This window comes from Gordionus sp. m RMFG-2023, chromosome 2 (assembly GCF_954871325.1).
Source record: "Gordionus sp. m RMFG-2023 chromosome 2, tfGorSpeb1-WG-v2, whole genome shotgun sequence".
Classification (NCBI taxonomy): domain Eukaryota; kingdom Metazoa; phylum Nematomorpha; class Gordioida; order Chordodea; family Parachordodidae; genus Gordionus; species Gordionus sp. m RMFG-2023.
In genome coordinates this window covers 61769356-61796752 of record NC_088776.1, presented here as the reverse complement: position 1 = coordinate 61796752, position 27397 = coordinate 61769356, and the positions used below count along the sequence as shown (strand labels likewise).

At 27.0% G+C, this 27397-nt stretch overlaps 2 protein-coding genes across 2 annotated transcripts; one reads left to right on the top strand and one right to left on the bottom strand.

The window, feature by feature from the left end:
• The first annotated feature begins 845 nt into the window (after positions 1-845).
• Positions 846-4131, top strand: LOC135924616 (NADH dehydrogenase [ubiquinone] 1 beta subcomplex subunit 9-like). The gene is made up of 4 exons (XM_065459706.1): positions 846-990; positions 3043-3185; positions 3640-3695; positions 3839-4131. The coding sequence occupies exons 1-4, from the start codon at positions 893-895 to the stop codon at positions 3977-3979; spliced, it is 438 nt and encodes a 145-aa protein (XP_065315778.1). The 5' UTR covers positions 846-892; the 3' UTR covers positions 3980-4131.
• A 3491-nt stretch (positions 4132-7622) lies between these two features.
• Positions 7623-17809, bottom strand: LOC135923101 (N-acetyl-D-glucosamine kinase-like). The gene is made up of 10 exons (XM_065457672.1): positions 17708-17809; positions 17418-17502; positions 11729-11848; positions 11414-11558; positions 11153-11284; positions 10957-11069; positions 10727-10814; positions 10562-10659; positions 9717-9795; positions 7623-9341 (listed from the first exon to the last, which is right to left on the bottom strand). Exons 1-10 carry the CDS (start codon positions 17749-17751, stop codon positions 9043-9045), a joined length of 1203 nt encoding a protein of 400 aa, XP_065313744.1. The 5' UTR covers positions 17752-17809; the 3' UTR covers positions 7623-9042.
• Between the last annotated feature and the right edge of the window lie 9588 nt (positions 17810-27397).

The following is a 27397-nucleotide window of genomic DNA, read 5'->3' as shown; positions in this document are numbered from 1 at the left end:
TGTATTCTATTCTTTGTAAATGTGGGGGTTTTTAATTTAATTCATGTTCTAAAAATAACTCCTTTAGGTTCATAATATTTTGATAGTTGGTAATAGAGCATTAATAAATTTTGTTTATAACTCAGCTTCTTTTTGTGGTTTTCAGATTTGAGCGAGGAATTGAAATTACTCGGTTCTTAATATTTTGATAGTTGGTAATAGAGCATTAATAAATTTTGTTTATAACTCAGTTTCTTTTCGTAGTTTTCAGATTTGAGAGAGGAATTGAAAGTACTAGTTAGGTATTAAATTAGCGCACACTATGTATATAGTTTTTTTAAAATATTTTTCATCTTAACACGATGTCTATTTTAGCAATTTTATTTTATTTATAGACTTTCTGCCAAATGGATAAATTAATATACAATTATGATAACTTTGATAGAATTTACTGAAACTTCTGAAACATTAATTAAAGGTTGCCAAAATCCTGTTACAAATAATTTTTTCTATTTATCTGGATACTGTACTGGTTAAAAGCAGACACTAATAAAGCACAAAAGATTGCCATATTTTTGAATTAGGAATTTATCAGCCAAATCTAAGTTTACAGTTACATAGATATTGCTAAGGCAAGATAGATTTTAAACTAGCAGTCTAGCATTTATAAGCATAAGTGAATCGAGATTTTTATAGAAAATAATTTTCGAATTATCATATTACAACATTATTTTATAATTTCTTTATTCTAATATTTTTAAATATGTCTATTAATAAATAAAACTAATTATCTCATATAATCAATTTCATTTTCAAATGAAAAGTGTCTCATGTCATGTGCCTTTTATAAAGCAACAAATGACACATATCACGTTTTTGATTTCATGGTAGATTAAGTAGCATAGAAATTTTGATGTCATTCTTAGAAACTAGGGTCCTATCTCATAGGCAAAGAGTTTGCAGATTATATAAACAATCCCTAAAAACGCTAAGAGATCATTATGACTTATAGTAAGATTACATATATATTATTTGGTTTGTCCTATTTGTTTAAATTTCATTTAATTGTTAACTGCTTTCAAAATTGGGCATGAGCAAATGAAGCAAACCCAAACCTCCAAAAAATTACCAATTGATCCACGAATAATATTAGTTTAACTATATATATATATAATATTAACAATTTCTCATTTATGTTAAACAAATAGTGAATTTTTTTTTATTTTCTCCCCAAATTACCTAATGTAATGTTAAATAAGCAAGAAAAATGAGATTTTCAGCTGACCTCTTTTCAATTTTCAATATAGGTTCAGTTTCAACTATTAAAAACAAAATTTTAGCTAATTATCAATTATTATAAACTAAGATAATGTAAATCTTTTTTTTTGTGTTTTACTATCCAAAAAGTAATGTTACATTATGTTAATATATAATAATTTTAGGGTTGTTCATATTTTTAGAAAATTATATATGGGTATAGATACAGATGCTTTTAAAATTTTGTATGTTGTTAGACATTAGATACCTAGGAATAATTTCAATAAATATTTGAATCTTTTTTTTTTAAAGTAACTAAGAACACTTTAAAATAAAAAATAAAAATTTATCTATAAGTTTTTGCAGTTTTCAAAATTTTTTTTGTTATTGTAGTATTTCTGATAATTTATGTAATATACATTATGATTCATGTATCTCAAAATTTTTTTTTAGCTTATTCTATTCAATTCTAAATGATTTTTTATATATCATTTTTATTTCATTATCAATCATGAAAATAAAAATTTATTTTTTAAAAATTTCTTAAATTTAGCTAATAAATGATATTATATAAAATAATTATCATATAAATGTAATTTTTAATAAAATTATATAATACACTTTTAGATGCTTGACAAAATTATATAATGAGCCTGCAGAGCCACTTATAAATTTGTGGCATTCTTTACACTCTGCAGTAATTATTTATATTTGTAATTACAATATCCTTGATTTTTTATTTTTCAATTCTATAATTATACTTTGTCTTCAATAACTTGGTTCATAATTTTTGGAGTAATGTTGGATATATTATATCATTTCCCTATCTTAAAATATTTAAACTTGGATTAAATTTTAAAATATAATATCATCTAAAAATTTTAATACTATTTAAAATAAACGAATATAATTTTTTATTTAAAAGAAGGTATCTATATTTTTGAATGCAGACAGTTATTTTTTGAATAATTTGCATCTTAGATATAAATATCCACGATGCCACCCCAACCCTGAATACACCCTTGCCATCCCAGCACCTATTAAGCTAGTGTTCAGTATAGCAAATGTGGTGCCCATAAATAAACGATCTTATAAACTTTGAAAAACAAATCACTCTTTTAAAATTACCCCCCCCCCAAAAAAAAAAAAATCCTGTACAATTTATCAAAAAAGAAAAACAATTTTTGTTTGGTAATTAAGTGATAGCGTTACCTTTTTAAAGTAACTTAAATGTAACGACGTTGTAAATTTTTATAATACACATTATATTACTTTTGATAATTATAAACAATATTTAAAAAAAAAAATTCTTATTTACAGCATCGAAAAGTGCATGTATATATAGCGCCCATTTAGATGACCATATTTTTATGTAAAAAAAAGTAATTATCCAGTCGCCTTAATTATTTTAAGAAATTATTAGAAAAACAGTGTAAAAGAATAAAGAATAATAATATATTAAATTTATAGATATGCTGAAATTGCGTGCAACCCTGAAAGAATGATTTAATTAAAGGCGATATGATCTTTTCAATTATAATGATATCACGATTAGAGGTCTGCAATCGGCGGCTTTTCAGCTAAAAAGCCCGTCCACCCGTTGTTTCGAAAATTATTTAACCCGCTCACTTGTACGCCAGCCCCTTTATCTATAAGTTATGTGTAAACCCCCCCCCCCCCTCCCCCCCCGCCAAACATGGAAAATATTATAAAAAAAGCCTAACATGCCCATTCAAAGTATGCAATGCAGGCCTCTGATAACGGTTGAGGATATAATTTACGAGACGTATAATAATATAATTTTAGTTACCTGTGGAGATATCACGCCGTTGTGCTGAGGGCTCGATTCGACGCCAATAAAGACGTTATAGACATGATCAAAGCGAAGCAGCTTTTGATGGCAGGAGAAAGGGAATGTCACAAATATAGGCACCCTCAGCCCCTGATCTGTAAAATATAATTTTAACTTTAAAGATTATGTCTAAAACGAAATTATTATTTTTAAATATTAGTTAGTTTAACGTATTCCTTGTGGAACTATTTATTTATTTTTTTAAAAAAAAATATATTTTCTACATTTATTCAGATGAATATTATAGTGTTCTATCTACTATATCCTTTTTAAATCGTTCAGTTGTTATTTTTTTTTCGCATATTAAATATGAGATCATAATGTAACAATGCGTGGATTTAGAACATTATAACATTCAACCGACGATTTATTAATCTCTTTTTTAATATAAATTTAACTCTTGAATTGACCAATCGAATAATGGTTACATTCAAATAATACCAATAGTTGATTCTCTCTTCCTTTTTTTGATAGGCAGAAAATTAAAAGTGAAAAGGTAGGAATGGAAGAATATAATTATTTCTTTTTTAAAAAAAAAAAATACATACAAGTTCCTTCATCTCCCGGCGGAGTGGCGTACGAAAGATATCCAGCTATCGACGATGTTGTAAGTATTCGTATTGTATATTGCGCATAATAAATTATTTTCTATCACCTTATTGGTCGAAATTGAATTCCCCGCCCTTTTCCAAATTTACTATTGGTAAATAGTTTTTTTTTTTTAACAAACGGCAAAAAAAAATAAAATAGATTTTAGATTTTTGGCACCCGCTAGAAAAAATGCAATACCCCACCTATTTTTCCACGAGGGAAAAACGGAAGAAGGAGTACATCAAATTGTATAATGAAAAATATGGTCCCGTACATATAGCCACCGAAGATGGACATTAAAAACGAGTTTTTGGGATGATTGGCATATTAAAAAATAACATGCATTCTTTATTTATTTTCCATTGTTTTTCCGAGGATTTATAATTTTATGTAATTCAAAAAAAAAATATTTGGCTTCATAATTGAATCAAATAAATGATTTTTTTAATATATGCATATATATATAATGAACAGAGTTGTACATTTGCTCAAAATAAAAAGATCTTCAAAGATCGTAAAATTTGAAGATCTTTTATTTTTTAAAAAGATCTTTGAAGATCGCTGCGATCAACGATCTTCAAAGATCTTCATGATATTTATTTTTTTACCCCTTTATTAAAAGCCCAGATGTTTTTCAATTTTATTAATATAATATTTCTTTTATGTTTTATACCTCTCCCCCTGCCTTGATGAAAATTGAAAAACATCTGGGCTCTTAATAAAGGGGTAAAAAAATAAATATCATGAAGATTTTTGAAGATCGTTACACGAAATTTTTAAAAAATAAAAGATCTTCAAATTTTACGATCTTCAAAGATCTTGCTCAAATTTTTGAGCTAGATCTCGCTCAAAAATCTTCAAAGAAGATCTTTTGTACAACTCTGATAATGAATATTCAATATTTTCCGATATAATTTATTCGATGGGCCAAATTGTTGTATCTGTCGATTTGTTATTGACAGGTATGGACGTTTTTCTATACATTTTCGAAAAGATTAAGATATTACAATTATCAATCTTTGTTTTTAAGATTTGTATCTTGTGAGTATATATTATATATTATTGGGAATTATATGGAAATATAAATTATGGACATGAAATAGTGGTTTGGGGGTGTATGTTAAACAATATACTTATATACCTATAAAACAAAATCTTTTAAGGCCACATATCCTCTATATGCCACTATTTATAACTGCGTTTATTTAAACCTTGGGCTAAATAAAACAATTTCTTTTTTATTATTTTTTGGTCCAAAATTTCGTTTTTTTAATTTCAATCATATTTTAAGTTACAGCATTTGCACGACAGAAAATTCTCTGTAGGAAACCCCTTTCGCCCCCCCCCCCACCAAGGCTGTGTACATTATAAATTACTGATTGTTTAATTATAATAGCCTAAATATCATCTTCCCATTTACATTAAATAATTTAATATATTAATCAGGGAATTTATAAAGGGGTTAGATGCGTGTCGTATTTGTATAATTTTTTTTGGGAGGGTATATAATGATATAAATTTTAATACAAAAAATAAATTTCTATGTCTTGGCACGAAACTTTTAATTTTAAATGGCTACAGTCAGACCTCATATTGCCGCTAACATACATTATAATGAGTAAATTATGCGGCGATACTCATAAATTTAGAATAATATCCCTCGTTTTATCTGATGAATTCTGCAAGTTACCTATTCGTTTTTACAGTTACAAAATGCAGAATCATCATACCAAATACATGCACAATAAAAATTTGCCTAGTGATAATTAGGGCAACTTCTTAATTTGACCAAAATTTTGAGCCCATATTAAATTCTTATTAACTACTAATGCATTTAAAAAAGTTGAGCAAAAATATTATGTAATTACGGGTGCCCAAATTAGACAGGTATTCTTGTATTTTTTTAAGAATATTGTTCTTATATACCATGTGGGTAAGAAAACACATTTGGTTTTGAAATCTTTATAATTCTAAAAAGTGTAGTTTTTTTTAAAAAATTTTAGTATTTCATTAAAAGGATACTTATCCAGTGACATATAATACCTAGATTGACGATGCATTCATTGAAAGTGTTCATCAATGAAAAACAGCTGGGGACGCCATTTTGGTTACCCATATCATTATTAAAAATTTTAAGAGAGATGCCAATTTATTACTATATCTGACGCAAACTTTATTAAAGAATTGCCTGATTATCAAGAGAGTATGGAAGCGGGTTATCTATTTAATAGCAGTTTTTAACATGAGAATAATTACTATATGGGTTACCAAAATGGCGGGTCGAGCTGATTTGCATTCAAAGACAATTTCAAATGCATTATTATGAATGCATCGTCTTTCTAGATATTAATGTTATTGTATATATCTTAAAATATTTTTAAGAACTGAACAGAAATAAATATGTTAAAAATTTTATATAGAATAATTCAAGACCCTCAAGTTTTTTCTTCTGATAGCGAAGTTCCCAGTATATTTGACTAGTACAAAGCTCGCCTTTTTTTTGCATAATCATAGATTTGCAAAACAAACATGAAATATTTATTTAAAATCAATAACATCACTGTGTAATTAAGGAAATATAATAGATTGAATCGGTTCTCAATTTTCTTGAATAACAATCCCATCATCTTCCACCGATCGAACTAACTTTGTCTATTTTTCTAAACGAAATTAAGGGGGCCATAGTTTCGAATATTTTTGTCCTAAATTCGTCTAAAGATCCAAAAAAGTTGTAAAATTTTATAGTCTCTTTTGATTCGTTTCGCACTTGATAATACAAATGGACCTAGAACAGGGGCCTTGTTTTCGGAACAAGAATAAGTTACTTTAAAGTTCGCTATACTGAACAAATATTTCTTTTTTTTTATATAGAAAATTTACGAATCAAACTTGGAAAATTACAATTTTATTCCTATAAGATCTTATTTTGACAACATTTTAATTCAAAATTATCGTTTTTTTGGTGCTAATAAGGTTAAATCATTATAAGCCAATAAATACCTTCTAATTCAAATTTGTTTGGTAACCGAAATATTTGACATAAGAAAAATGTCCACTATAACTCCAACCTACTGGAAAGCACATCTAGCTCGTTTAGGGAAAAAATATTTTTGTCAAATTTTAGCATTTTCGAATCTTTTTTAATAAAAACTGACTATAAATCAAATTATAAATATATTTTGAGTTTCTTAAATATTCAATAAAATACGAAATTTTATAATCGAATGACATGTTTTATAGGTATGGTACTCACAAATCGAAGCGTTTTCCGTTATATTTCAAATAATTTATTTTAAATAGTAAAATCAAAATTGGTAAACGTTAACCACAAGGCGTTTGTAATACATAATAATGCTCACAAATTGAACGTTTACGTTTTTGCCGTAATTTTTAAACAAAAAAAAACGTAACGTCTCCCTTGTTTAAATTGAGGATTGTCTTTTTATTTTGAACTTATTCAAAATTTTAAATAAGTTCAAAATAAAAAGGATTTGTCTTTGAAAATTATATTATCGTCTGCGTGCGTTCTTATTTCTTTAATTTTTAAATATTCTTTTTTAGGATTATAAGTAAGTTAATATTTATATTACATTTTTATAAAATATCACAAAACGAAGAATAAAAAGAGTATTGGAAAAGCAAACCTGTTTGTGTTTTTTTTAAATAATTGCTAACGACAAACGGTAATTTTACAATTTGCACTAGGCTATTTTGAAATTCATTATTTGCACTTTGTAACTCAGCGTTTAAAGCGCTCAATTTGTAAGCACTCTTATAATGATTTAAAAACGCTACGATTTTTTTTTGGCCCACCAGATGTTAATTATTATATAAGATTAGCTAAATATTCTTTATAAAAAAAAGATTAATAGATGGCACTAAATATCTAAATTTGCCAAATTTTGTTTTTATTTTCCACGTGCGTAATTATGTTAATATACAATTTAATTTCGTAAATTTTTTGCATTTTTAAAATAAACACACCACTATCGATGATTTAAAAATAAATATATAAATTTTATACTTTGCGCGAAATTTCATATTTTTTTGGAGGACATTATTTAAAAAAATAAAATTAAATAAATGATATTATGCGAAAGCGGTAAGAATATAATATATTATAACAAGACAATGTTTAAAAAGACTGATATGACCATGTACTTAATATAGTTAATAGTAAAGTCTGAATATTTTTGGTGTAGTACAATTAGAATCACAATTTTAAACAATCAAAAAAAATTAGTTAAAATTTGGCATGTCACTGTAAGATTATTATAAAAAAATTTTTACATTAGAATCTTGTATGTTATAATTATAGATAGTACAAAAATTAATGTAAAATTAAATTATAATAATTATACCATATTTTATAAATAGGGTTGTAATTGGGCTATCAACCTTTTACAAAAATAAAGTACTTTGTTATTGCTTTTTTTCTCTCACAATATATTTGGGGATTCTTAGAAAAGTTTCGCAAAGTTATCATAATAAGGTTCGGCAAACATTGAATGCCAAATAGAGAATTTTAATCTTTTTGACTCGTATAATAAAACATCAAATTTTATTATATCAAAACAGTTATTGCAAAATATTAGAAAGTACCACGTGATAAAAATAGAAAGCGAGAAGAGATCATTGCCACGTAAAGATCTTAAAAAAGAATTTAAAGGTAAAAATAAATAAATAAACGTTGTAGCTCAAATATTAGAATGATTTATCTACCTATTTCAGCCATAAACGAGCGAATTTTAAGTCATTCAAATATTTTAAGCCACCATGTTTTAGATGGAAGGGGGAGTGGGGAAAAAAATGTTAATTTAGCAACTAGACTAGAAATCAAATAAGGTTACCCATTTTAAAAATTAAAAAAAAAATCATCGCGAAAATTAGAAATAAATAAATGTCAGATTGATTTTTAAAAGTCATTCAAAAATATATTATTCCCGGATGAAACGTTGACCGGAAATCGATATTTATTGTAATGTGCAGCACGGGATAAACGGTTAAATATTAGTTGATAGGTGTTGGGATAAACAGGAAGTTAAATATTTTATAACAAGATACGAGAATAAAATGATATTACCCGTATGTAGGATGTTTACTTATATTATAATAAAAGCGAGATAATACACAAAATAAAATAGGCGCAATGATACATGTAAAAAAAGAGGTTTGTAAATTATCGCCTGCTCTTGGATCGTCCTTCAATAAATCGGTGGGATTTATATAATATATTATAAAAAAAAATACTTCTTTCCATATATAAATGAATACTGTCAAAATAAGGCGTTCGATCCGTCAATCATCTTCAATATTTAAAATTTATGATATAGTCTGTTTATCGTGAGGGAGAGGGAAGAAATTCAGAAATAGTGCGTGTATAAAAATTGCGTTGTTTTGGCATAATCGATGGGAATTTTACGGTTAAGACGGGACAATGCGGACGAATAAGCCGCTCCAATGGCGGCCGTTTCTCGGAGGCAAAAAAATGACAACACCGGAAGTGATAGGGGATCAGAATCGATGCCATTTTTCAATTTACCATTATTAGCATCATTAATATCCGAGTGATTAAAATCTAGACCATTTTCGTCTGCTTTCACGAGATCAGGATTCTCTTTTGGTGTGGGATGAGTGAAGGTGTTCAAAGTTTCGATCAATCCTAGAAGTAATTTAAAATTATTATATCAAAACTTCCTTACCCGGGGTAAGAAAAATAAATCTAAATTTGCCCACGTGGGTTAGAAAACAACTTCAAATAAAATGTGTTCCAGTTGTCAATCAAAATAGAAAGTTTTCATTCTTACAATACATATCATTATCTTCTAAATCATTATTTTAACATCAAACAAATCATAAACATTTTAAAGAGATCCAGACGGGAATTGAATTACCTACTGTTACGCCTCATTCCGTATCTTACCCATCAGAACCACAACTGTCATTCACAAAATTCCGAAAAATTTTCGATATTATTCTTAAGCCGATCAATCGTCTTTAATTTAAATCAATCCTATTTTAATAAATAATAAATAACCTTCCTTCATATATTCCCAATTGTTCCACATGGAACCAACGCAAATAACCTTAATTTCGGGCTGTTTACCGAATCGGCGCTTGATCGAAAATATATTTTGTTAAAATGAGACATATATATATAATAATTTTTGCGCTTATAAATTTAATATTTTTCAACGAATAATTCCAAAAAATACGACAATTTAAAATATAGATATTGTGAAATGTTCAAAAAATACACTAGAAAGAACTTTTCCAAGATTTAAAATTCAGTTGCCCGAAAAATTGTTGAAGAATGATAAAATTGACAATATATTTTTTTTAAAAAAAAAGAAATTAGTGATTTTATCGTGAAGGTAAAATTTTTTTAGATAAAATCTGATCAAAAATATGGTTTAATCTCGAAAAAAAATATTAAATTTTTAAATTAATTAAATAAATTAGGGTCGGGCCGGGCTGACAAATAATTATTATTTCGGGTCGGGTTCCGACAAACATCGTTCGGGACCGGATCGGGCGGACAAATAATTATAATTTCGGGTCGGGTTCGGACAAACATCGTTCGGGACCGGATCGGGCGGACAAATAATTATTATTTCGGGTCGGGTTCCGACAAATATCGTTCGGGACCGGATCGGGCGGACAAATAATTATTTTTTCGGGTCGGGTTCGGACAACTATCGTTCGGGACCGGATCGGGCGGACAAATAATTATTATTTCGGGTCGGGTTCGGACAAACATCGTTCGGGACCGGATCGGGCGAACAAATTTCTTAAAAAAAATCGGGTCGAGCCGGGCTCGAAAAATTAGGCCCGCTGCAGATGACTGATCTCGAATTCCGTATTATAGTGCATAACGCGTACCAAATCGGCTTTCCTCAAAAGAGCGAGAACGTGCTTGGCTAATTCTTTACCCGCGTTTTTTAACAAATGGAGACACAAAGGGTCACGGTTATTGGCGCCTTGAAAAAAAAACAAAATGGAAGAAAATTAAAATAATTTTTATTTATTTTTTAAAAAAAAAATTACCTCTCACAATTTCCAAGCAAAATTTGGCCACGAAAGATTTGTCAAAATTTTTGTAAAAGTATTTTAATATGTCATCCGGATGTTGTATCTAATATTTTTCATTTAAAAAAAAGTAACTTAAATCTATTTTTTTTTTCAAGTCGTTTTTTTTATATTCTTTTCTATCTTTCTTCATTTCTTTTCCTATCTTAATTCCTATATATTTATATACGCATTTAAATGCGATTTACTTTAAAGTAATGGTTCATCAACGTTTCCACTTTTTGGGTGGAGTAAAAGCAGGTGACTAGTTTATCATTATGATTGTAAATAGTTTTGATGGCTTTGAGAGACACCCAATACGCTAATTTTATTAAAATGAATGAATGAAATGATGGTCAATAAGTAAGGAATAAGGAAAAAAATCCCAAACAATTTATTCATTACCCGATCCTTCGTCTCCTAGCAGGTAGCCCCACCCTCCTATCCTAAATTTGTCTAAATCACCGACTAAACCGGCTTCGGGCGGATAGTATAACTGAGCTGCCGAACCGGTTCCTCCTATAAGCACGATCCCACCTTTACATTGTTTTTAAATAATATTTATTATTTCTTTTTTATACTCTAATTCTATTCTATTGTATTTTAACTTTCTTTATTCTTTTTCTCTTTTATTTATTTATTTTTGCTTTCATATAAAAAAAAAACCTTCGTTAGAAGCCGTAAAAATGGAGCCGTCTGTGTCGTGATTTATGGATACATGCTTGGCCATTTCCGATTCGTCGTAAGAATCCATCAATAATCGTTCGAGTTTTGTCACATGATCAGCCTCCGAACCGCTCATACTTATGCCCTATTTGGTATCGTTTAATAAATTTTTTTTAATTAAGCCCCATTTACTTTTGTTGGTAATCAAAAATGTATTAAGATGGCAACCAATGACAAATAATGATTATATCTTTTTTTAAATGATTTTTCCAAAAAAACAAACAAAATAAGAGTTTCAATGGGGGTGAAACGTACCAGGGTATCCAAGGTGACACGGGAACCTTCGAATTCTTGACTAGAACAAATCAGAGACTTTTTACAACTATCCACTAGATCTTTAATAACTTTTGCCCAGTCATCGTCACTTTTAAATAGCTGTTTTTTTTTGAAAAATACACATTTTTTATAATACACATACTTAATTGAAATCGATTTGATTTAAATCAATTTTATTTTGACTAAAAAATAATAATCATCAAAATTCATCTCTTATAAACCATTCTTCGACATTTTATTACAATTGTCTTTTTGAAATATTATTTAGACTTATTTTAGCAGAAAGCAACAAATAATATATAACTATTAAAATGTCAATCCAAACAAAATATGTTTTATACGTAAATAACTATAATTTTATGTAGTGTTGTTGTTAAACTAACTAACTTTAGTCAACTATAAAACAGTGAATTTTTAACCAAAAATATTCCAATCAATCTTCAAGCTGAGACTTAACTTGGAGGCTTACATTTTTGTAGGCTAAAAAGTTTGACCAAGTCACAAGAGAGATGGTCAAAGTCAGGTAATATAACAACACTATCCAATCCAAACAAAATATGTTTTATATATAAATAACCAGAGTTGTTAAAGGATCTAGATATAAAAATGTGGTATCTGTATCTAGATCCATTTAAAAAGTATCTTTTAACAACTCTGCAAATAACTATAATTTTTATGAAAGTAATTTAATGTATCATATTTTGTATTAGAAAAAAAAAATAAACATTATTTCAAAGGTTCTCAAAATAATTTGATTTAAAAAAAAAAAACTTTGAGTTAAGAAAAATCGAAAATCGTTTTCTTTAAAGAGGTAGTGGAAAAAAAAAATTCGCCGCGCCGCCGCTAATATAAAGGGTGGAGTGAAAATCGGCGTGACGCGGATCGCGTACAACACTGCAATACCTTCATCAGTTCCGGTTTAAAGGGTTATTCAGTTTTGGCGCAATGTTAAATAGGCGGAAACGGAGAAGGGGTTAATGAATATTTTTTTAAAAAAAAGCTTGTATTTGGAAGAGCTGTACAAAAAATTATTGATTCGTATAAAAATGAATATTATAATCATTCGATTCGATCTTTCGTGGCCTAATTAAGGTTGGCATCAAGATTTAGATTAGTTTTTTGTATTTTAAAATAATTGTTAGAAAACATTTTTTTATATATATAAATCTCCCCCTTTTTACTTCTATTTTAACGCGTAAGCCTTGCTTAATTGCTTACGTCTAATTACCTAAAAAATAAAATGATTTTGTATAATACTCGGGGTTTAATCCCGAAATTATAATGGGGGGGATTAATATTGTACGCTTATCCATTTCGAATTATAATAGATAATTGATCGATTTTCGCTAATCCGATACAACAAAGTATCTAAATCCCTTTTCGGGCTATTATCACGCGATAAGCCTTCCAAACTAAGGACTATTCAAGATATTTCCGAAATAAAGTGGGCGATCAATACAAAAGATAAATATCTCAAAAAAATAAATGATAACCTAGTATAGAAGCTATATAATAAAAATTGCAAAAATTTATTTAGGAATTGTTATGGCCTTGTATATATTTTTTTTTCTCGAAATGATGCATTCTTATATATATATGGAAATGTATTACATCCTTTATGAATTTTAAATAATTTTACCGATAATTTTTGAGCCACTTATAATTTATAATATATACAAAAAAAATCAATGGTAGAAACATTATATAAATTATATTTAAGATCAAAAGTTTTCATGACAAAATTATGTGAAATTCATAAGGTAGGTTATTTCCAAACATGATTGCAATATATTTTCGGGAAAGAAAGGAAATGCGTTTTCTTATGAAAAGGCTAACTCAATATTTTAGCCAGAAAAATGTTGCCTAAACCTCAAGATTTCGCTAATAAATGTCCTTTTCCTTCTACAAACAAAATCTTCAGGCTTGCGCAATGATATGCTAGATGAAATCTTGAGTTAGCCGTTTTAAAAATGGGCCCAAAATGAGCCGTTTTACAACACTACTTATGAATAACCTTCCCATTTTCATTCATTTCATAGCATATATATTTAAAAGCTATCCTTTATTTACTGTTTGTAATATGTAAATTACTTGGAATTAAATTAGAGAAAAAAGAAGTAATATTCAAATCGATTGTTTGACAGAAAAAACGAAAAGATTTATTAGATTATTCGAGTAAAGACGATGCAAATGAATAGGAAAGAAAAGTATATATATAATAGGGAATAAAGAAAATGATCATGATTTTACGAACTTAATTTTTAATCTTTTTATATTATTTTAATTTCTTATTTAATGGTTATGTAATTAGTATTTATATTAATTAATAAATTCTCTCAACCACTAAAATTTTACATTTACGTAGTAAAATTTGATTTAAACCAAAAAAAAATAAATTCGTGATTTAATCAAATAAATCGATTATTTTAAATCCTCTTTTTTTTGTGTATTTACTAGCTAAACCACCTCCAAAACTAGAAATGGATTAGTATTTCGAATAAAATAAAAAGAAGAAATTTTAAATTTTATAATGAACAGGGATTAATCCCTAATTATCAATCATTGATTTAGGTTACAAATATCGGATTTAATATTCAAACCAATGATATATAATACCTAGACTGACAATTCATTCATTAAAGGTGTACATCAATGCAAATCAGCTGGGGACGCCATCTTGGTTACAGTAGTCATTATTTAAAATTTTAAACGAGAGCCTAATTTATTCCTATATCTGATGCAAACTTTATTAAATAATTACCGGATCATCAAGATACAATTATCATAAGGGTTACCAAAATGGCGGTTCCAGCTGATTAGCTTTTAACGACGCTTAAAAATAAATTTTAATGAATGAATCGTCAGTCTGGGTATTATATATGTCATTGATTCAAACTGATTTAGATTTTTAGACAGCTTAATACCAAAAAATGGAAGTAAAAAAAAATGGCGCATTAAATTAAAAAAAAAAACTATTCGTTTTTGTTCATAATATAAAATCTTTATCGGAATGTGAATAGAAGGTTGAGAGGTTGGGTGAATTAAAAAGGATTGATCTATGATCAGAACAAAAATGTATATATTTTTTTTACATCTCTCATCAAGTGTCTCTTTATTCAGATTAGACACATAGAAACAGGTTCGATGCACGTGACGTTCCATATGAAATATGAGAATCTTAATTTTAACCACAATTTAAAATGGAGATAGAACAATACAGTTGCGTGAAAACTATTTTATTTAATATTTAATATAAATAAATGCATGATGCCCTGAAAATGCAAATACTTAATGATCGAATTTTAAAAAATATCATAATTACAAAAAGACAATATTGATTATATAATAAAATAATGTAAAAATACGAAATAAATATTGTTAATGAATTATTTAATAGTTAAAATTTTGTCTCCTTCGGACAAAGACATATGTTTCAATATTATTAATCTATAAAGGACTAACAATATTATTTAATCACATACTAAACCTATATCATATCATATTTAATCCTTTTTCCTTATTATTTCAAACAAAACCTTCAAATCACTATTTTAAAATATAATTACTCATGTTTTTTGGGAACTTGTAGTTCCACCTCCGTTTTTATATAATATTGTTTTATTTTATTTTATATTTGATATGTTAATTTTAATATTAATTTTATTTCTATATATATTTTTAATTTTAAAAATAAAATGAATCGTTTTTTTTAAATTATTTTATAATATATTTTTAAAATAAATAAAGATTTTCCCCCATTCAAATTTTTTTTAAAATTTCTAATTTATTAATAAATAAAATCATTTTTACACATGATGAAATGTCACGTGCAGGGTTGTTATTGGTTCGTTTTGAGGCCGATTTTTAAAAATGGCTAACTCAATATTTCATCTAGAATAATATTACGCGAGCCTGAACATTTTGTTTATAGAAGGAACCAAGGTTAGGACATCTATTAGTCAAATCTCGAGGCGTAGGCGATATTTTTTGGCTAAAATATTGAGTCAGCTGTTTTTAAAAATCGGCTCAAAACGAGCCGTTTAACAACACTATGATAAATAATTTTGAATTTGTGGGAAATTTTTTTTTTATATACCTTAAACGAAGGTCAGCACTGGTGTTGTTAAAAGGGTAAATTGGAGGCTAACTCAATATTTTGGCCAGAAAAATGTTGTCTAAGCATCGAGACTTTGTTAATAGATGTTCAAACCTTTGTGCAAGCACAATAATTAAATAGTTAGTTAGAAATCGGCCACTAGCCCCAATATCCCCCCCCTACCCCAATTAATTTGCATATTTGGTTGGATCCTACCGGTGGTATCTTTGAAAATATATTTTAAAATAGTAAAATAATGTAGACTTATAGGTAAGGATAAATGAAGTGCTTGAGAATTATAAATATTAGGGCTGTGCCGATATTAAATATCGGATCGGTATCGATATTTAGCGTTTCCCGGAAATATCGCATCGGGCGGATACCTGTAAACGATTTTTTACTTTTCTTTTTTTGTTATTTTATTTTATGTTATGTATATTTATTTTGCATTATAATATTTTCTAAATAATTTTTTAAAATTTAATTTCTTTTTTAAAATAGATTTATAGTATTTTAAAAGTTTTTTTTTATAAAAATAGAGAGGAACACCCAAAGTTTTATTTATTTTAAATCTTTTTAAATAACGCCAATTTTTAATTTATACTTTAAATAAAAGAATTTTTTTAAATATGGTATCTGAATTATGGAAATATTTTACAAAAGGCAAAGATAATTTTGCAAAATGCGTTATCTGTGGAATCATCTGAGTCTGCCTTCAGTACTGCAGGAGATATAGATAGTCCATATCGTAGAAGCTTATTCCCAGAAAATCTGGAGGCTCTCATATTTATTAAAAAAATCTAATGTATTATAATTTTATATATTAAATATTAAAATTTTATAATTCATACCAACATAATGGATATATTATTAAATATATATTTTTTTTATTATAGTCTTAATTGTAGAAATAAAAAAATTAAATTAAATTCATAATTCGATTTTTTGCATAAAAAATATTGATTTCTTAATTACATTGGTTCAAATGGGTGTGATTAAAAATCAGTATAAATATTGGATCGGCTTTGAAGCAATATTGGATCAGATCGGTGAAAAATATGTGGATCAGCACAGCCCTAATAAATATAAATGTGACCATAGGAAAGGGAACGATGCACCCAGAGAGCAAAGGTGTTTACATTGTTAAGCAATTTTTGAAGTATTGTTGATTTATTTATTTGTGTTTTAGTTGTAGCAATTTTTAGTTCAACATTCAGATCATATCAAAAAGGCTATTTACTTTTAATGTGTCAATACAGTGATCGGTAGTAAGAAGATATGGTGGTTAATATAAAAGCAAAAAGGGGGGACCTTGATGATTAATTCTTTCTACTTGAACTTTCATTAGCATTCTTAGCTATTTGACACTTAGAATTAATTTTTAAATGGGTTTGTTTTATCGCATTATTTAGTTTTAAAAATATATTTATAGATAGTTTTTTTAAAAAAAAGTGTATTGAAAAATCATTATTTAATATTAAATATTTAAATCATTATCCTATATGAGCTATATTTGAATAATCACATAGCTTTGTCTTAATTATATGTGTCAAAAAATGTCTTTGAACTAACCCAAGGATTGGTTGAAGGGCCAATGACTTTAGACAACACTTCACCATTCTGATTTATTATAATACATGTAGACTGAGTCGATCCCCTTAAAATATAATATATATATTGTGTCTTAATATAGCTTAAATTTAAAATTAATAGGTATTAAATAATAAAGGCAATATAAAAAATTAAATAAACTTTAATATTATAGGCATTTTATAATTATCATCATAGGAAGCATTAACAGTCTAATTTTAGGTTTTATAGTTTTAATATTGTAAATAATTAAATATTAAATTAATTATTACCCCTCTATTCCTCCAATTAGTAAGCACGTTTTAGCTTCTGACATCAATTTTTTTTTAACATGATGATCTAGAAATGAACGAATGTATTTGAAAATAATATTGCTAAATAATACTGAGTCAATAAAAAGCATATATTTACTAAACAACACTCAAATATATTACTAAAATTTGAGTTCGTTTGGAAGAGGATGACCATTTAAAAAAATCTTTTATTTATTTATTTATATATTTTTTTAAATATATCATATATGCAGTTTATATGGGAATATAATAACTTTATATAATTTTAATTATTAAATCGATAAAAAGGATCAAATTTTAAAAAGAAATAATTGCATAACTGATTTATAAATTCATTTATATTTTACAAATTATTCTTAAGAAGTATTTATAATGGCCTACTCTATCCTTTCCCATGAGTACATTGAGGGCTTTTGTGGCTAATGATAAATGGACAGCTTCTCTATGAGTTATAGAGAAGGGCAGGTGCATGAGCATTTTGTTCCAAATTTTTATAAGGTGGTACAGTGACCCTACACTTTTTGAGCGAATGAAGCAGAATACCCCCACGAACAGTACCGCCTTGAAAGGTACCCCCCCCCCTTTCGAAAAAATGATAATTATGACACCCATAAATTTCAAAAATAATTTTTATTGCAACAATTTTTAATATATAATATAAATATAATGCAAAAAATATAACTTTATAAATATTATTTTTAAATTAATAATTTAGATAAATTAGGGGAAGAGAAAGCGAAAGAATTTATAATTTCATCAGTATTTAATTGTTTAAATAAAAATTTTTTCATTGATATGGTTAAATTATTGAGAAAAGAATCTTTCATGGTACTGTTGTTTTAATTAATTTAATTTTACTCATAACTCTCTCGGCAGTACATGAGGTTATGGGAATGGTTAATAAATATTTATATAAAATTCTTAAATTAGGGAAAGCAGAAAAATTTAAAAGTAAACGATAAGGTAAAATAAATGAATAGTTTTTCCAATCTGAATCGTAAGTCTCTGAATTATCATCATCATCTGAAGAAGCTAAATAATGTATTGGTAAAAATAATTTAAATAAAAAATTTACAATTCTCAGAATCTGATAAATCTTTAGATTCTTGAACCTCTAGGTCATGAGTAATAATTACATTCCCATTTTGGCCATCTTATAAATATTTCTAAACTTCAACATTTTTTCGAAAACTTGACTTGAATTTAAATTGTAAAATTCACAGATATCCTCGATATCTTCTTTAATAATTAATTTTTCTGCCATTCCCTTTGGTGTAAAAAATGATGTTTGATGTAAAAATTTCATGGAATCATCATTAAATCTTTCGTTAAACTGCATAATAATTAAATAGAGTGCAGCATAAAACACACCTATTTTAAAGCTAAGTAAAATTTCTATATTTAATGATTAAAGTATATATACCTTTCCTTTTTGGATTGTAATGTTTGAATTCTAGAACTTTCAAAATCAATTCATAAAATCTTGCGCCTTTGAAAAAACATCCAAAAATTCAGTGTTATTATCTATTAGATAAAAAAATAATTTAGACAATAATTTATATTATACTTCTTAAATTAATCAAGCAAAATTTTGTCAATTGAATTTGATTTATTGCATACCCTATATCCTTCGAAATGGTTTGCAATTTTATACAAGCCAAACTTGTTATCAACAATATTTTATCCAAAACACAAAGTGATAAGATAAAATCAAATTTTTCTATTCTAAAGACTATAGCATTAGCCATAGTGGAAGTGGCAGGATCTTCAGAATCCTATAAATTTGTTAAAGCTGCCCTCAAGGCATCATAAAGTTGAAAAAAATTTACAATAGCTTTATATGACGATAGCCAAATAAAAAAAAAATTTAAATAAATAAGGAACTATTACTGAGTGGTATTCTTGACGCGTAGAAATCGTTGCGATTTTTTCAGATCATTACACTGAAATTTTTTGAGTACCTCACTCATATCTTTTTACACCATTAAAATAGTCATAAATCTCTTCTAGTATTCCTAGAACATTTCGAAGTTCTTTAATTGATTGGCATAATTGAACAACGATTAAATTTAATCGATGAAAATAACACCAAATAAAAGCTGCCTTTGGCGCCTCTGCTCTAATCAAGGCTTGCACACCATTGATTCTTCCACTCATGTTTGAGGCGCCATCATAACTTTGCCCAACTAGATATTCAAGTGGTAAATTCATCGAGCCAAGTTTGGATATTATATTATGCTTTATATCGAGACCTGTGGTATTTCCCACAATATATGTCAATCAGTCTTTCAACAGGCTTCGGCGTCTCACTATTTTCAACATATCTTACTATCAAAGCTATTGCTTCTGATTTCGAAACATCGTATGTGCCATCAACTATGAGTGAAAAGCACCTGTTAAATGTAATCTCATTTTGAATTTTTTTAATATTATATTTTTCATGGTTTCAATGAGAATGTTTATGTTATTATATGATAATAGGTTTGAATATAATTTTGTTTTTAATTCCTTATCTTTTTTTATCCTTTTTTCTTTCTTCATTTTGCTGTATATACATTTCTTTCTTTCTTTCTTTCTTTCTAGTATAGGTTCAGAATCTGCAAAAAGCTTAATAAGGGTCATCATATTGCCTTCTTGTTGCCTGTTCCCCCAGAAGGCATGGTTACGAGATATTAAATAATCTAAACATCTTATTATAATTCTTATAATAGAACGGTTATTATCTACACTTTCTTTCTGAGGTGTTATAAATTTTAATATCGAATTTTTATTATGAGAAGACCTTCCATAATCGGCCATATGTGCCTGTGAAGATTCATGCAGAATATTATCACGATTAATATTTTGTCATTTATCTAGACCTTCACATGTCCATTTTGAATTTGCATGTGGACCACCAAATAAGAGACATGTTAAGCAAAAAACTTTATACATTTTAATACTATAAGTAATCCAATTTCTAGGAATTTTGCTATTGTCAATATTGGTTAATATTTTTAGGCATATTTTAAAATTGGAAAAATAATTAATGACAAGAAATTTTGGATAACAAATTTACTAAACATCGACCAAAATTTCCGTCAATATATCAAATTAAATATTAAGTGGAGGGGGGGTGGTGGTTCTTATTGTTACATTTATAAACCAGAAATCACATGATCATGATGGATGTAAAAAAAAAGTACCCCCACTCAAATTTACTGAAGCAGTTGCTTCGGACCCCCCCCCCCGTTGTAGGGGCCCCTGAGATGGTAGGAGAAAGATAGGTGGGTAGACTAAGTAAATTTATTGGGGGGGGGGGGTTAACAATTAAATTTTAGATAAAATAATGCATAATTACTTTATTTTGGATCTATTAATTCATATATTGCTAAGCACCATCCAAATCTATATATTATACAATACAGTCTTTATCTTTCAATATTTTTGAAAAATTTTATGATATTTATTAATGTTATTTATAAAGTGTCCTAGTTTTTGTTCAATTTACAAAATTTGTCAAGCCCTAAAAAAGTAGGTGTTGAAAAAGATTAAGTTAATTCCATTAAAGAGTAAGTTCGATATCATAGCTTTAACAAACACAAAAAAATAATACTATTCTCCTTCTCAATAGGATAAAAATTTATTTCACCATAAAATCCTAAAATTTACATAAGAATTTAACAAAAAATCACATATGATAAATTTTTTGTTTTTAATGATTTCGGATTGAATGTACAATTATAATGTAAATTAAAAAAAAAATTAATAAACATAGACTAGGCTGGGATTTAAAAAAAAATTAAAATAGGTTGAACCAAGCTTAGCAATTTTTTGTTTTTTAAGGGGAAAATAAAACTCTTGTTCAAGTATCGATTTATAAATATTACATAATATAAAAAAAATAGACAAATTCCAACCACAGCATTTATCAACAAAGATAAATCTTTTATTTATTTTATTTTTTTTAAAAAAAATTACACGAAGATGTGCATCACCATATGCAATTATTCCTCCTCACGAGAATTAATTAAATCTTTTTCAGATCTGATGCTAAACGACCTTATAGGATCTCTCACTTTCCTTGGAAGGAGATACCAATTATCGGTATGGGACTATTCATGTATTGACCCCCTTGCCCCATCTAACCAAGCCCTCAACATCATTGAACAGCAGCTTAAAACCTCGAAATACACAGAAATTACTAATGACCATTGTTTCATTCCAATCATTTCTACCACACTGGCCACCTTCGGCAAAACTTACTTTAGCTTTTTTTTCAAAGATTTTTCAAAAATTTAGGATCTCAAATCAGCAAACACTCAGAAGTACCTCGAGAGGGGTATTTTCGACAAAGGCTTATCTTTCATTTGTTGATACGATAAATTGTCCATAATGCTATCCGCCATCTCTTTATCAATCGTTTCGAACAATTTAAATATATTTTATGGCTTCATCAACAATATTCTCAACCTAAGAATTCCAGGTCCAATGTTTTTAAATGAACTTTGACTTTGATATATTTCTATCCTCCACTATGTTGCAAAGGGGGGGGGGGCTGGGCTAACGTCGATAATAATAAGAGAACGGTAATATAATTTATGATGACACACACAAATAATTGTATTTATTCAAAAAATTTCAATGTGATTATTAAGATATAAAAAATGTCCTTTTTATATATATAAATATTTTTTTTATAAATAATTAACATAAATAACGTACAAAATTACAGTATAAAATAACGCCTCAAACATTAAAATATAAATATTATACCATTCCATTTTATAGTGTTGTTAAACCGTTCGTTTTGAGCCGATTTTTAAAAACGGCTAACTTAATATTCTAACCAGAAAAAATACATTTAATAAAATGAAATTAAACACTTGAAAATCGAAATTTTTTTTTCCTCTTATTTCTGCCACGGTTTAAATTTACAATTATATATAAAACAAATAAAAAAAATGTGAAAAAAAAAAAAATATAAAAAACTGGGATGGAGGGAATAAAATTTTCAAATCAAGGAACTTTATTATAAATAATTATATACATTTTTATGTAAAACGCCAGTATTGTTGATTGGTGGAAAAGAAATGAAGAATAAAATATTGATAGTCTGTATTGCGAAGGAATTGCTTTGTAGAATGGGTATTAGTAGTAGGGAATTATCTCAATTTAAATACAAGGAAGATTTCTCTATTTTATCAATTAAGTATAAAAAAAAAATCTGTTACTGTCATATCAAACAATAATTTTCTCTATCTTTTTTTTATAAAATGTAAATCAATTATATTAAGCATAACTGCTAACTCATATTAACAATTTAAAAGTAATATAAATTGAGTAATAATAAAAGTTAATATAGTACTACATATTATGTAACAGAAAGAAGATTTTATTTATTAAGAAAAGGCCAATCATTTGTTTTGTTCGAATAATTTTCATTACAAAATATTTTTTAATTTTGGTGGATTCACTGTAAAAAAATTATATATTTAATATAAATTTTTAAAAAAATTCTTTTGTGAATTTATAGCACTTTTGAAAAAAAATCATACTTTTTTAAGAATTTATATTATGGAAGAAAACAATTTCGAAATTTGAATTATTATTTTTAAAAATATTGTATGATTAATTAATTTTGGATTAAATTGATAAAGAAATAAAATAATTGGATAAATATTCCTTTGTCATTACATATGAAGGAGTCATTATTGCACCTAAGAGATTGAGATAACTTTATTAGAGAGTCAAGAACTTTGTAAGTTTGTTAAGTTAAGATCAATTTTCTTAAATAAATTAAATAGTTGGTGAAAGTAATATTAACTTTATATTTTTATAATACAGGGATATGTTAGTGTCGTTAATTGGTTGGATGTGTAGTGCTCAGACCCGGGGCTTATTTACATTCATTTAAAAACATAAGATATTACATAAAAATAAATAATAATATCAAAAATATAAATAAGATGAGCGGGGAAGGAAGTATGGAGCAGACTCCCAAGCTGATTTTATATAAAAATATAAAATATTTGTGCATAAAAGAAATCAAATTCGTACAGAATTATACAAATCATTATTTTATCACCAGTTTCAAAAAATTAATCGGTTTAAGGGGACTTATTATTCTTTTTTATTTTATTTTTTTTATATTATTTTTTTTGTTATTTTTTATTTTTTTGTTATTTTTTATTTTTTTGTTATTTTTTATTTGTTATTTGTTATTTTTTTGTTATTTTTTAATCATTGGTTTATTTTTTTGTTATTTTTTAATCATTGGTTTATTTTTTTGTTATTTTTTAATGATTGGTTTATTTTTTATTTTATTTTTAAATTAATATTATCTCTCATTTTATTTAAGATTTTTTTGAAATATTAAATAATTTTTTAGCGTTTATATATGCGATTGCTTACAAATTTTTAAGGGGATGGAAGTTAACTTTAGGGGGGTGGGTTAATTATATAAATGAAAAGCAGTTTTATTTCATTAAATCAAAATGTAGTATTAAATATAATCGAAATTATATTAATAAATTTTCTAAACTCTTTTTGTTTTTTTCCATATCGCCAGTCGCTCCTACACTTTTTGAGAGAATGAAGCAGAATACCCCCCATGAAAAGTATCCCCCCCCCCTTGTAAAAATGATAATTATTACACCCATAAATTTCAAAAATTATTTTTATTGCATAAATTTTTAATATATAATAATATAAATAAAATGCAAAAAATATATACTTTATAAATATTATTTTTAAATTAATAATTTAGGTAAATTAGGGGAAGAGAAAGCGAAAGAATTTATAATTTCATCAGTATTTAATTGTTTAAATAAAAATTTTTCATGATAATATGGTTAAATTATTGAGAAAAGAATCTTTCATGGTACTGCGAAGTCTTGTTTTAATTAATTTAATTTTACTCATGACTCTTTCGGCAGTACATGAGGTTGTGGGAATGGTGAATAAATATTTATATAAAATTCTTAAATTAGGGTAAGCAGAAAAATTTAAAAGTAAACGAAAAGGTAAAAAAAGAATAGTTTTTTCCAATCTGAATCGTAAGTCCCTGAATTATCATAATCATCAGAAGAAGCTTTGGTAAAAATATTTTAATTAAATAAATTTACAATTCTCAGAATCTGACAAATCTTTAGATTCTTGAACCTCTAGGTCATGAGTAATAATTACATTCTCCATTTGGCCATCTTATAAATATTTCTAAACTTCAACATTTCTTCTAAAATTTGCCTTGAATTTAAATTGTAAAATTCACAGATATCCTCGATATCTTCTTTAATAATTGATTTTTCTGCCAATTCCTTTGGCGTAAAAAATGATGTTTGATGTAAAAATTTCATGGAATCATCATTAAATCTTTCGTTAAACTGCATAATAATTAAATCGAGTGCAGCATAAAACACACCTATTTTAAAGCTAAAAAAAATTCCTATATTTAATGATGAAAGTATATATATACCTCTCCTTTTTGGATTGTAATGTTTGAATATAGAACTTTCAAAATCAAAAGGTAGATTACTCTCCTTCATAAAGCTATTTGTCCAATTTTGAGTAACATTCTTAAAAGCTACTATTTCAAAGCTTTTCTTTATATCGTTAATATTAAGCCCACCATTTCTTTTTCTAATGTGATCTATCCCTTTATCATCTCTTATATTATGCGATTTGCAATTTTTTATTAGGCATTTGTATTTTTTTTAGGTTAATATTTTTTAGACATATTTTAAAATTGGAAAAAATAATTTATGACAAGAAATCTCGGATAACAAATTTACTAAACATCGACCAAAATTTCCGTCAATATATCAAATTAAATATTAAGTGGGGGGGGGGGGGTTCTTATTATTACATTTATAAACCAGAAATCACATGATCATGATGAATATAAAAAAAATTTAAAAATAAGTACTTCCACTCAAATTTACTGAAGCAGTTGCTTCGGACCCCCCCTCGGTTGTAGGGGCCCTTCCATATCGCATTATGGAATTGCAACAATATGTGTATTTCTAAAAATTATATTCAGTATTTTCTGAACGATTGATATTTATTCTCGACGTTTGAGGATTTTTTTGAGCATTTCTGTTTAAATTCCGCGATTTAAATCAACCAACTGTTCTACGAACTTAGACGACTAGAGGACGAATAGTTCTATGAACTTGATTAGTTGTTAATTGTTATTAATTAATAAAATATTTGTTCTGTTTTTTTCTTTATCTTTAGACTTCCAACTTGAGTCGTTATACGAGTTTTAAGTCGACTAGAAGACGAATTAATGTATCGTTTTTTCTACTCAGACTCAAACGGGTGGTTTTTTTACGACTTCAACCCAAAGTTGTTGTCGTTTTATTCGATCCGATCCAAAATATGGGTATCGGCTTATTTATTTATTTTTAATGATATACTGGCCCTTAGTCTAAATAAAATATATGCCAAAGAAACCGTCAAGTATCTAGGTGACAATTGTCAAATTAAAAAATTCTATGGTAGGCAAGATATTCGAAATTTTGATATATATATTTTTTATAAGAAATTTTTTTCGTGGTTAACATAAACATCTTAAAAATAGCTAAATATAATAATACTTTTATAATAATTTATATTTATACAAATAAACTTATAAATATAATTATAGTACTATTATAAATATAATGAAATAAAAAATTTTTTGGTAAAGATTAAAGTAAAAGTTTTTTTTACTCCATTTTCCATTAACTCAATCTTTGTTTTATATTTGTTTGTCTTAAATTTTCAATCCCCCCCCCCCCCACAATTTCTCTTGTTTTCTTGTTCTTAATAATACCCATCCCCTCATACTTTATGTATCTAATCTTATTTTATTATTTTTTTTAAAAATATTTCACTTACCCCCCCCCCCCCCCCCCCCCTAATTTAGATATAGCCAATGTATTTTTTTTTCTTTTTTCCCCATAATATTTTTGGGTTTCCTTTTCACCCATTCAAAATTATAATATCTGTTAATATATTATTTTTGTTTTCTCCCTTTCAAAGCCATCTCCATGGTAAACTCTTGTTGCGAAGTATGCTTAAAAATAATTTCGCTTAATTCTAATGGGGTTATATATCGTTCACCCGTTTGCCCCAATTCTGGAAAATTTTCCCACTCCTCCCGCCCAGATCCTTTTATTAGAGCTCCTTACTCGTATGACCCCAGTAGCCCTGTTGATTTATTTTTAATTCGCATAAGCCCTTAGTTCTTTTTAGGTTCCCTATATCTGCCCGAGAGTCTATCTCAAGGTTCCTTACGTCTCTTATATGAATAATTTAAACTGAGATTTCTCCTCAATACCCTTATAAACAGCAAAAATTTTTATAATAATTTTAAAATTACTGCTAGCAAATAATTTTATCATTAGGCTACAATGAGTTTTTAAAAAGCCATGAGTATATTTAATTAACCCCTGATTATCATTGTATTTAATAATGAAGTGTAAATGTATTTAATTTTTATTTAATACCCATGTTGATGTTTTGCGTTAATATTAATAATATTCATTAGGCCCGCTTAAACTGATAAAATTAATGTAATCAAAAGATTACATTAATTACTATTTATTAGATACCCATAAAAATTCACTATCTTTATGATATATGGTTATATATTACATTTAAAATTTCGATATTATTAAATCCGCAAGATGGCGCTTACTGTTT